This window comes from Aulonocara sp. 'chitande type north' Nkhata Bay, linkage group LG12 (genome assembly GCF_057382095.1).
Source record: "Aulonocara sp. 'chitande type north' Nkhata Bay isolate Kocher_YH1m ecotype deep benthic linkage group LG12, A_spYH_male_GT1.1, whole genome shotgun sequence".
Lineage (NCBI taxonomy): Eukaryota > Metazoa > Chordata > Actinopteri > Cichliformes > Cichlidae > Aulonocara > Aulonocara sp. 'chitande type north' Nkhata Bay.
The window spans coordinates 336346-349506 of NC_141355.1; the positions used below are offsets into that span (position 1 = coordinate 336346).

Here is a 13161-nt window from a genome sequence, read left to right on the forward strand (position 1 = left end):
TGTGGGGTGGGACGGTGGATGGAGGGGGTCATTTCTATCCTCTTTTGTCTGTAGTGACACTAGCCAACTCAGGCATTTTCTCCCTTGTCCCATCTTGTCAAGAGGCATTCAAATCCAATCAGAGCAAGAGTAGTTTTTCAGTTTTTCTGTGCTCCTTTTGAAAAAGTTACAGCTGTGTTGCATCACCTCAATAACACTTAAAATAAGGAGAACAGTTGTTGCAGTTTTGAAAGCAAATTGTTTCTTATTCTTGCCTGATGCAGGATTTCACCTGCTCATCAGCGTCTCTAGTGTTTTTACAGGGTGACAGGTTTGGACTGCAGGATGCTATTTTAGCATCCAGAGTGCTAAAACAAGCCAGACCTGCCATGAAATCGGTTCATATTGTTAAGTGCATGAGTGCATTTGTACAGGACACTCGTGCACTGCTGCTCCATGCAAAAGATCTTTGGCCCATAGCAGATGGTGATGCTTCTGGATTTTGTATTTGTGAGGTTGCCCTGGACTATCTTTGCTGATCATTGTTTTCCTGAGCACAAGAAGTGATATCTGCTCCTGCTTTGTAATTGCTGTTTGTATAGCAAATCATTCTGATGACCTGTTGCTAAACAACTAGTTACAAGATATCTGAGATTCCTGTTTAGCATTACTTACTTTATCTTGTTCCAGTGTCTTTGACGTGTGTTGCTGGCCTCAAATTCAAAATGAGCATTTTTTTTTTTTAATACAGTTGGTCAGTTTCCAGTTTTGATTTGTTTTTGTCCACTTTTTTACTACTTTTTTGAAGTTGCTGCATTCTGTATTATTCCCATCTGTGGAAGCAGGGTAGTTATACTTCCACTCTGTCAATGAAACAATGTCACTTTATTAAAAAAAAAATAAACAACTCAAGTAGTTATGTAAAAGAAAATGCTATCAGAAAACCAGAGTAATTAAAAAGTGACTGGATGGAAAGACTCCAGCTCTGTTCCTTTCACTTCCCATTTCCACAATGACTTCTATGCACGATAAAACAATATTAATTCAAAATGAGCAAATTGTCAACAGGGACAGTCACTGAAAACCTCATAAATGCCAGGATGGTATTTGTACATATGAAATCCAAACATCTTCTAAGCCTGTAATCCTTCATAGTCGCCTCTTTTTATGGGCCTGCAGAAGACGAGGCTCATGCATGGCCGTGACTGAAATGTGATGCAAGTAATTGACAAACGATGAAGCAATGGGAGCATAGTGAGGATGTGACAGAGTTCAAACAAATCGATGAATACCAAACTCTGCAGCCACACACACATCTCATATCTACTGTATCTGCTTATCTTTTCTTCTTTGTTCTTTGTGTCATAAAACAAAACAAGCGCGCCCGCGCAGTCGCACACGACACAAATAGGCTGGACATTTACCAGCTCGATTAACATGAGGAGAGTGATCTTCTGTAATCATGCTCAGAGCATCATCATATCTGGCTGCAAAGAACCCTTTCACATCCTATGAATACACCCTACCCTGCACGCACAATGGCGCCAATTTAAATGCAAATCCTGACATTCCCATCACTCAGCCTCAAGATGTCTGCTTCACCACCGGCCCTGCCACGTTGGCCCAGATCTAAATGAGGCACGATCTGCACAACTGTACATCTTATCTGTGTATTGAAGTGCACGTTAAAGAAAGTGCATGAGAAACACGGCACGGCAGATAATGTGTCTGCGTGTGTGTGTGTGTGTGTGTGTGGCGGGTATGTGCAGTGTTGTTGATGCTGAGATTGTGAACTTCCCTTCTTTTAGAGCGGGGTAATTTCTGCCTTTCTTTGCCTTGTCAAGTCAAATACTCTATAGCGAAAGAGATCTCTGAATGTTGTTGTATGTGTTTGGATCGTGGCGTACACATGGAAGCAATTAGTAAACCAGCAGCACGTGCACATGCGCTTAAAACTTCCCTCCTTTTCCTTGTAGTGTGTCAAGAAGCTCAGTGTTTTTTTGCCAAACCTCAGAGCAGCAGTTGTTGTCCAAATGATGTGCTGTAATCAGGCTTCTGCGCTCGTGATTGGCCCCTCCTTCCATACTGTGGTTACAGGCTGCTATTGAGATTTGTGGCTCCCCAAAATGTTCCATAAAGATTAGAGAGGAAAAATAAACTTTTAAAAGAATCGTAAACACGGAGAATACACCAAATGCCCTTTGCAGTTCAGGTTTGTTGTGACTTGACATATCCCTTCAAGCTACAGCCGTTCAGCACCACAGCTCTTTCAATTTAGTTAACTTGCAGCATTTAGCCGCAGGGCTGTTCTTGACAGCCTTGTTGTCTTACTCCATCTCTATTAATCCTCCTTCCATCCACCTGAATAGGAGATTTAGAATCTTTTTACAATAGTTAAGCAGGAGTTTTTCTTTTAGTACATCTCGTATCGATTTTTCTGGCAGTAAGACGCACCAAGTTGTACCATAAAAGCCAAAATGTCAGTTATGGAAAAACAACGCAACAAACGAGGGAGGGCACGTGTCCTGCAGCCAACTTTTAACCAGCTTCTATCGATTATACAACGGCCCCTAAGCATCCAAGTCTCTTATCTGGCAAAGAACGGAAAAAACATTGAGATAAACTGAGTGCTCAAAGTTTAGCACAAATTAACAAAATATATTTTATGTGATGACTTTAAAAGCAGTAATAACAAAATGTCCTTTTTGTTCCACCGTGCTGAACTTAGAAACAGAGAGATGACTGATTTAGGTGTGCAAGCACTTAACGTTGTGCTATTTGCCCTCCAGCTCTCGTTATTTTGTGGAGGGCTTTTGATAGCACACAGATATGGAAAATTGTCTGCTGCTGTAAAGAGTATGCAGGACCATATCAACTTGTCGGCCTTAATATGCTTTAAACACCCTGTTCTATACATATTTTGCCCAAGGAAGGTCTCCAGTACCTTTGCACACTTCATGCACTTGAGATCTGTGAAAACCTGATTAAATTTGTTGCACTCCACAGCTATCATTACAAAAGGTGCTTGTTTCAAACAACCCACACTATGCAAACCATCCAAAATCTGGTTGTAACATAGAGTGGAAATGAAACAAAAAAACTGACGTACACCTTCACAGCTTTCGTCTTAATAAGAGGAGACGTGAACGGGAAAGATGCTTGTGGGGAACTTCCAAAAGACCCGCAGCTTTGTGTTGTCACTTTTCTCCTGTTGCATCCGATACATTTAGTCAGCTCATTATAAGCAATGACTAAGAGCAAATGTCATGTCTGTATTTTTCTTTCACAAGCGATCTCAGATAGCAATTGAAAATCGCTTTTTGAAATGTCAGAGATTTCTCCTGCCAGGTAGTAAACTACTCACTACGGCGGCTGATTCTTTGGAAAACGGCTTGGGCTTAAATTTCAAGGGGAACAGAAAATGTGTTCAAACCGGGGCCAACATCACTACAACCATTTGACATTACTACCTAGACTGCATCGCAACATAGAGAAGGTGAAGAAGTAGAGGATTTTCATTTGAAGTAAGCACTAAACATTCATCAAATTTGTTCATAAAAACAAGAAAGTGACGATGCGTGGGAAGCATAATTAATAAAAAACACATTACAACTAGAGCTCAGTCAGCTTACCACTGACCACCATTTTGTCACACCACTAACCACCATATATCAAGTACCACAAGCGGAGAGCAGCTGTATTATGTAATGAGGGTACGCAGTCTCAAGCTGTGGAGTAGGCGAGGTATGATAATGGCTGTGCGTAAGTGCACTCATGTAATGATATTCCTCTTCCCATATTAAGATTTTTACCTACTAAACATTCTCCTTATAGACAAAGGAGACATGTCAGTGAAACAAGCTTCAAAAATGTTCCTTTGAACTTTTCTGCCAGTGTTAAATTTGGCTTACCTGAGCTGCTGCAGTTGAGCCCAACAAAAAAAGAAAACCTTTCCTATGATTAAAGAAAAACAATAAGTCACCTGAACTCTAGCAACGATGATCTGTCACTGGAATTGAGCGCCTATTTTTTCATCCATGTTCCAGCAGGAATTTGATGAGCCTGTCTATGGAGTAAAGAGTTGTAAAGAGCAGGCTCTGAGAGGCTTTGGAAATAGGGGATCATTAAAGGAACCTCCCCCCTCAGCGGACCCCATGAGCTCCCTTCTTTCTCTGCCACTCAGTTCCATTGCAGAAAAATTAGCAAAGCTGAAGACCGTTTAGGTCCTTAGCTGTAATGTCAGTAGCGCTAATAAGGGTAATGCTGGTAGAAGCGTCCCAGAGTGATGGTCATTAACATTTCAGCAACTGTATGCTAGAGTTGGCACTGTGAGCAAAGGGAGCCCTGGAGGTATCATAGGAGCTCATAGTCCTCCCTGAGGGGACAGCCGAGCTCTCGCTGTTCCCTGGGGGAAAAGACATCAAATCCTTTCTCTGCCGTATGTGGTGGCTTCTAGAAAAAAAAAGAAAAGGAAAAACTTCACAAGGCTATCCTTCAAAGGATTTTCTTTGGTATTGCCTTGTCTGTTTCTTTGTGAAGTGCCCGTCTTTTCTTTCACCAGTCTTTTCCTGTCTCTCAGTCACTCCTTCTAAGACTTTATGTTTCTTGAAGTCTGACTTTTTTGTTGCTGCCACCTGGCAGGGAGGAATAATAAGAATGCTGCATACTATATGTATTTTATTGCAAAGAACTACCATCACAGTGCTTCTGGCAAATCTGGTAAAATCTGATCTGAACCACAGATCCTTCTCTTTCTGTCCAGTACCGTGTCCTTGTCCTGCTCTGTCTCTCACTTCTTTTCACCTCATTAGTCAGCAGCTTTCACCTCAGTTAGCTTCTCTCAGAGTGTTTCCCCCCGGCTGCCTAATTCTTCTCTTGGACAAATCTGTCTGAGTCACCCCCCATTTACCTCGTCCATCTTCCTCGTCCTAACTGTCCTCTCTTCTCTCCTCATCCAGAGGGTACCCAGATGACCCCATTGAGGCTGAGCTGATCGATGAGCGCCACCCTTACATCCATGGGATGTATTCAGCACCACTGGCTCAGCCAGAGAGGGGTAGCATGGCCAGTCTGGACCGCATGGGTGGTCGTCGCTCACCTTCCATCGACAGCATCCGCAAGGACCCACGCTGGCGGGACCCAGATCTCCCTGAGGTCATTGCCATGCTAGGCCACCCGATCGACCCAGTCAAGTCCAACGCCGCTGCCTACCTGCAGCACTTGTGCTACGAAAATGACAAGATTAAGAAAGATGTGCGTCAGCTGAAGGGAATTCCAGTTCTGGTGGGTCTTCTGGATCACCCCAAGTCTGAAGTCCATCGTAAGGCTTGTGGTGCCCTGCGCAACATCTCCTATGGCAAGGACAATGACAACAAGGTGGCCATCAAGAACTGTGATGGCATCCCGGCCCTTATCCGCCTTCTGAGGAAGACCAACGACATGGAAGTACGAGAACTCATCACAGGTAAGATACGTATTTCCAACTTAAATTAATAATTTGTAATTTTAGGATTGCACTCATTTCCTGTTGTGGTTGAAGTTAGAGGAGATTGATACTATTCAAGTCTCTTGTGATGGATACGATGACACATCAGGCAGGTGTTTCTCTTGGCTTTAAGAAAGCAGGTATGAAACAGTTAACCTAGCTTTGTAGACAACCAATAATCCTCTAATCTTATTTAGTATTTCATCCAATTTTTTGTATTAAAAGGTCAATTTGAATTTTTTATTTGTTTGATTTATATGAACTATTTCTCCACAGTCAGTGTATTACCTATAATACATCTTGTCAGCATGCCCCAGTATGGAGGAGCAGTAGGAGTACTGGGAGAGATGCTAAGCATTTTAGCCACCTAATGATATGTATTTTTGTAGTTTGCTACATTTAACATTTTTCTGTGTAAAGCTACCAGATTTCTGTGAACAACAACAGTAATTTTGCATTAATGGACAAAGGAGTTACTGGCTTATCACTGCCAGTGGTTAGTTTATTTAGTATTATTGTGTGAGTTGGGTACGGTGGCCCTGAGAGGTCAAACGCAGACAAAACATTACAGAAGTTGAATACAACATGACAGAAAAACGAAAAACCCACAAAAAACAAAAGATGTTTGCTTTTCTTTTTTTGACTTCTTCCGTTGTCTTTTATCCAACTTCTGTTGCGTTTTGTGTACTTTTGGATTTTTCTGCATTTTTCTATTTCCTGGTGTTTCCTTAAGTTGCAATGTGTTTGGTGTTTCAGCGTAACTTGGATCCAAACTAACTGTAGACTCACACAGTAAAACAAACTAACAGGTCAAAGCGCACAGTGGCTCTGTGGTTAAAATCGTTCCACAGCAACAGCCCGATTGGTTTGGCCCTGTTTGAAGTTTGCATGTTCTCTATGTGCTTGCGTGGGTTTTCTTTGGGACCTCCAATTTTCCAGACTCCAGACTTCACTTCCTGATTAAAAAAAACGAATTTAAAAAGACGTGGTAGAGCAGCAACCTCTTTGTTAAAGTAAAATAACTGTTTTGTTCTTGGAATCTGCCATAATCCCTTTGTCTCTCTCTGCATGGTACTGCAGGGCTGTGAGTCATGCTTTATTAAGAAGCAGATCTTTAACTGCTGACACACGTTACTATTTAGCATTATTCATATCTATAAATCATCTCAACATTTGCAATAAGTTTGTTTCTAACATACTTGCCTAATTAGCACTGAATTGCATAAGTCCCTGTATGGCAGTGAAGATCTAGACAAGGCGTTTAAAGCTGTAATTAGTCCTAGTTAGATCCCAAGAAGACGTGTTTTGAGTGCACTGATAGGTGTGGGGGTTTTCTCACCACTTATTAAACGTAACATATGTTAATGAGTAAAGGATCACCAATGGTCACGGATATCAAATTTCAGATTTGATTACTTTAACCTCACAACGTAGTACTGCGGAGACAGATGGAAAGTGGAGGGATGATCTATAGGACAGCAAAAAGCATATAAACATCGATTTCAGAAAACGCTATTAGATGCATCGGGTAATGAAATACTGTATGTTTTTAATTCCTTTAAGAGGAGCTATTGATTCAGATGCTAGGATAGGATTTCTTCTCCTTGACCCGGTAAATGTCATTGATGTGGGGAAAACACTCTGTGTATGTGCGTTCAGCTAATCCCTAACACAATTGGCTTGACCTGACACACTTTCGGCTGGTATTGACACGTTTGGCATCTGAGAGTGGGCTTTTGTTTTCGGTGTGAAAAATGAGAAGCACTTTCAAGTGAGAAACTTGACCTTTGCGAAATGCAGTATACACGTTAGCCCAAAACAATTAAAGGAGTTGCTATTTAGGTGGCAAATTAAGGGAGGAAAATTGCTGACAAATCTGATTTGGGCAGATGTAGATAGTTAGCTAGGTGTTGTGTTGTCGATATGTTTGAGACTGTGGCCCTTTAAGGGGGAATGTTGGCTATATTTTGGCTATTGACAGCTTTAGTCTGGCCTTTAAAAACCACACACATGCATTTGTGTGTGTGTGTGTGTTGTCTGCCGTGACAGAGATGTTGCAGTGAGCGATGGCTGTGCTGCAGCAGAAATGATTGCCTTTACAGTACCTTGTTGCTCTCCTTCGTAGCTAAAAATAACCCTGCACCACAAGACAAGGAGGGCAGTACGGAGGAAGTTATTCCCCTCCCTCCTAGCCGTAATTATCCAACCCTCCCTCCCTCACTCGATCTAATTTTTTCTCTCTTTCATTCATTATCTATACTCTCATTCATTTTCCCTCTGTCACGGTTTCCTCCCTATCCCTGCCTCAGTCTCCAGCTTTACGTTTCCATTGCCACTGCTCCGTCCCCAGTGAAAACGGGCCCGTCACAATGCAAGCTCAGCTCACAGGCTCAGCTCACAGGCTCAGCCGGTGCGGCTGGAATTGGCTGTGTTTTTCCTCAATTAAATATAATTGGGGGGATTTAAATACAGGCCCTTTTCTTAGTCCATGTGTTTAAGAGTTTGCTGTTGGAGTTTATGCCGTCCCTCAGAAACCACAGTGAGCTCTGTTTTCTACAGGGGAAATGGGTGACGTGGAAAGAACCGAGCAGTTTCTTTTTCCAACACACAAGTTGGGCAGACAGTGGAGTCGTTCATATTTTTGGAGCTTTGTATCGTTCAGAGTAATTCTATTTTCCCTCCTGGTAGGCTCAAGGCTGTTTGTGCCCTCCAGCAATTCCCACTCTGGAAATGTAGATTATTAAGCGGATTTCTCTCCTGTTTTCCCTGCAGGAGACGTCTGGTTTTTGTGGGCTGACATTCAAGCAGGTGCCTGCTGCAGACCTTTTGTTGTTTGAATGAAAGATGCATATGGTTGGCAGGGATTTAAGCTAGAGGAGAGATAATGTCTAGACACATGTGTTTGTCTCTGCCCGGCTTTTGTGCTCTTGTCAGTAAAATTACAGTGTTGTCTGACAAGAGTTCGAAGCATGGGAAACATTTCTAAAACTGTAACTGTAACTTCAGCTTACACAGAACGCCTTGATCAGTTTGCTTTGACCAACCAGCAGCCAGTTTAACCAGATTCAATTAAAATGATCTTCATTGTCCAGACTCCTCCTGGTTATGTTTTGTTTTTTTAAATCCTTCTTGTGGTCGTCACTTACTGTAGTTGCCTTGCCTGCTGTTGATTGCTGAACAGATTGATAGAATGATTTTGTCTCAGACTCTCTTTTCGCTGAAAACAGCCACCTTCCTCCTGCTACTGCTAACAGGGAGTGATCCAAAACAGTGAGCTGAAAGACATCAAAATGCACTGGGAGAGTCATCTGGGCTTTTCTGCCTACTAGCTACTTCTTTCACATTGCTCACAGATTTTATCGGTTGTTTTTAGCAAACCCAAAGCACAAGATGAAGCCAGTGAGGAAGCAGTGTAGTAGCGACTTTGTAGTGATTAATGCCATCTGACTTTATCCAACACCCCCAACTTTCAAACGGTAAACCATTTTTTTTTAGACTTTATTTATCCCCAAGGGGCAATTAACATACAACAGAGCAGCATAACGTTGAAGATAAGGACAGTAAGAACAGGCAATAAGAGTGAGATAATAAATGCACAGAATATACAGTATATACAGTTTTAAAATTAAAGTGACTGAAAGGTGAATAAATAACTGTGAGTGACTAAAAGTGAATAAAGTGTCGGTAGTATAAAAAGAGTGTAGTTTATGTTTCTGGTGTGGGAAATGGTGTTATCGGCTGGTGTTAAAAAGCAGAGTGGCTTTGGGGACAAAGGTGGCGCTCCTCCTCTCAGTCCTGCAGGAAATGCAGCGGAGGCATCGCCCAGAGGGGAGGCATTGAAATGCGGGGTGAAGAATGTGAGAGGGGTCGTTGATGATTTTAGCTGCCTCTCTAAGGGCCTGTTGGCTGAAAACCTGTGCCAGAGTTCTGACAGCCAGCCCAATGATTTTAGAGCACACTGATGCAGTGTGCTGCAGTCTGTTCTTGTTCTGAAGGCTGAGGGAGTGGAACCAGCAGGTGATGGAGAAGGTCATGATGCTTTCCAGGAAGGCATAGTAAAAAGTCATCATGATGGGTGTGCTGACTCCAAAGGAGTTGAGTTTCCTAAGGAGGTGTAGCCATTGGTGGCACCTCCTTAGTAATTGCTGCGTCCCATTTAAGTGCCCCACTTCTAAGGCTTTGATATTTTCCATGCAGACTTGCTTGAGCGGCTCACTGATGCACTTGATACGACTCTGTTGGTGTTATTAATTACTAGAGATGGCACGATACCACTTTTTTATGTCCGATACCGATATCATAAATTTGGATATCGGCCGATACCGATATAAATCCGATATAGTGTTTTTTAATCAATAAACTGTTTTTTTTAATATCTTGCTGCATTTTTTATAAGTTCATACTCAAGTTCAAGCAAAAAACAAACAAACACTAAAGCTATTCTGTTATACCTGTATGCAAAAAATACACTGCACCCAAAATATTTCATAGTTCAGCAAAACTGATCAATCTAATAAACTTAAACCTACTCAATCCTCCATATTCTGGTATTTTAAAGAGTACTTAGCAGAAATATTAAGCAACCTAACTAATAGGGTTGCAAACTCCCAGCAAAAAAAAAAAAATAGGGAAGCAATAAGTTTTCATTAAGTTTGGGATCAGACAGCATTGTTTCAGCTCATACAGATGCCAGCCGATGGTCAACTAGAAAGTCCCGTACCTGGTGTCCGCAGGTGCCGTCACATATGCAAACCGCTTTGCAACCCAGCTATACGCCAGCTTCTCCTTTTTATGCTGCAATTTGTTACTGGAGCTGTTTTGTTGTGGGATCTTGCTGCTGTAAATCACTGCAGACATTGTGTGTGTCTGTGCGAGCGTACTGTAGCAGAGATTTTTCTTATTCTGTGGACATTCACAGAAGAACGAGTCCACTTTTTGAGGTCTCCCTCTTCTCTTTCTCTTCTCCTGCCTCTAGCATGCCCAATCTCTTTCTCCCTTCTTCTGAACCGTGCCTCCGTCCCTCTTTACCTCTCAGAGTGTGATGGATGGCATGAGAGGTGAGGAGGAGAAGTAGAGGAGGAGAACGGTAATGGGCAGAACTAAGTTAATAGCTGTGCTTGAAGAGCAACATGCCTGCCAGTGGTGCCTGGAAAATTTAATTAGCCCAGCCACAGCTCCAGTCCCTTACCCGGTCCTACTCTTAGTTCCTCCAGCCGTCATATCCAGGTATCACAGAGAGATGCAAAAAAAAGGGAGTATAAGAGCCGGCAGTTGGTTAATATGTAGTTCAGTCTGTTGGTTATATCAGGAAAAAACGATGAATCCAAACTGCCTGTTAGCAACAGTATATGATGGAAGAGGCAGGTTATAATGTGCATGTTAAGCTTTCCTTTTCGCTAGATTGCATTTAAAACAAAGTCATCAGAGGCTTATGAGAAAACTCAATCACAGTAAAAGATTGTTGCTGCATATATATATATCAGATAACAAGGTTTTTCTGTCTTATGCCATTTCCTGTTTATGCAAACTGAAGCACAGTTGCCTTTGGAGGGTTTTTTAATAGCTGAATAAGTTCTGTTTACAGGAATATATTCCAGTAGGTTTTACAGGTTATTTAGCATATTCATTTTATTACACGCAATGTTTTAGAAACTTATTTTCTGGACCAACTCAACTAGACTGCTCCAGAACTATTTCTCGGCAGATAAACAACATTAATAATAAACCAGAAAGAAAAGTTAAGGCCTGATCATCAAAGTGAGGGATTTCTTTGCATTTTTAAAAAGCACACACGCACCAATAAATCACAACACTGATTTTCTTAAGGCGCTTTGTTAATGTGAGGAATAAGACACTACAAGATTAAAAAACAAACAGAACAGGCAACTAACCCTGGTCATAGGAGGTGTGTATTAAATCTAATGTGATCTGTCGTGTCAGTAAAGCTTGCAGTGTTCTCATATTTTTATTACTGAGCTTTATTCAGACTATTAATTAAAGTAGGTACTTGCATTCATTCAACTCTGTTTGTTTTCAGTTATGTTGCAGCCTAGATTTGCTCTTCTCACTTTTTTAAAATTTCCTTTGGAAGTTTTTTGTGTTTTTATTACTTTAATATGATAATTTATTGATCAAGGAATGGTGCAGCGGATTGGCTGATTAGATATTTGTGTTAACGAGCAGCTGACCATTTATACCCAATGAAGTGGATGGTGGATTGGTAAATATCACCCTATTAATAAGCATACATACTTTCACATGTGAGAGATGGAAAATTTGATCAAATTAACAACAACTACAACATTTGCTTTGATTATTGTTTATTTTTTTTAACCCATATTTTACTTTTTAGATTTGTTTATATAAACTGTGGTGACCTCAATGCCTCATACTTTTCTTTGTTTGTGTCCTATTATAAGACTTTTATAAGAGTTTGCTTAACCTCCAGAGACAGATGAAAATCAGTTTATATTTGTGTTCGTGGAAAGTTCAGGCAGAAGTTAGACAAAAAAACTCAAACTTGTGCACTTTTCGGGGTTTGGATCACCTGGACAGTTTGGCTTAGATCAATGCAAATTGACTGCAGCTCTAAAGTGGCTCCGTATCGTGCGCCAGTACAATAATTAACCGAAACTCTTAGCTCAGCAGTGCATTTTTGACAGCTGACGTTTCTATCCAAACTAAGTGCAGCGTTCTTCATTTCTAGCTGTGAAGAGAAGTCTGGTTACAGCGTATATTGTTCATGTTGCCTGTTAAATTTAGGTGTGAATGGCATCAAATAACCAGCACACACACGAGTGTTTATGAGGGAACCCGATCTTTTTGGCATGACAATTGCATGGTGTCTGCCTCCGGCTTGCAAGACAGCGGTACATCCCTAACATGCCCACCTCTGACAAGCTGACATAGGACAGCAAATGGACTAAAGCTGATACAGTTGTTGGCCTGAAACACTGGCGGGATGCTGGATGGAGACGGTCGCTTCCACAGCACTCTGTCATCTTAAATAACATTCTGTCAGTGGGCTGTATGCCTGTCGTACTTGATGGATCACAGCCACGGCAAAGACATGCCTTTTCCCTCCCCTCTGGCATATGTGATCTGTGCAGAGCTGACTGATTCCACCGGCCTGAGCAGTGTTTCAGTTGGAGCACTGAAGGTGACGGTGAACTACCAAAGGAGCGAAAGAAAGTTTGTATGGTGAACAAGAATCTGGTAACTTTAAAGCACAGAGCAGTCTTTCAACATCCTGGGTACGACAGATCAGGGATGCATGTATGCCGTATGCACTTCCAGCCAAGTTGAAAAATGGACTGCAATCTAGAAACAAGTATGCACCATTGAAATAAGGGGCATTATGCACCATTTATCTTATAGCAGGGAATACACATCGGGCTTGGATGCTGGAATCATAGAAATGAATGAACAAGACTTTGTCTGAATATTATTAAAGTGCCGTCTGTTTCTTCCTCCTCTGTGGCACGTTGCAAAAGTCATAAATTAGCACCACTTATTTCTGTTAGGACACCGACAGCACAGTGAGAAGTTTTCTTTGCCTTTCTTAAGATCCCATCACTCATTGTGAGTTGATTGCATGTTGCATTTTGCTTGTCACGAGTAAAGCTGATGCTAATGACACAACAGTGGCAGTAATCAAGCTGTCAGGCTGGCAGGCATGAATGTTAGCTAGCTGTCAT

General features: G+C 41.6%; 1 protein-coding gene across 6 annotated transcripts in view; it reads left to right on the forward strand.

The window, feature by feature from the left end:
- Positions 1-13161, forward strand: part of arvcfb (ARVCF delta catenin family member b) — a 251388-nt gene that overhangs the window by 176993 nt on the left and 61234 nt on the right. For all 6 annotated transcript variants that reach the window (XM_086313099.1, XM_086313100.1, XM_086313101.1 and 3 more), the window contains one exon: positions 4938-5443. In XM_086313099.1, the coding sequence (XP_086169225.1) occupies positions 4938-5443 (506 nt within the window). The remainder of the gene's footprint in view (positions 1-4937; positions 5444-13161) is intronic.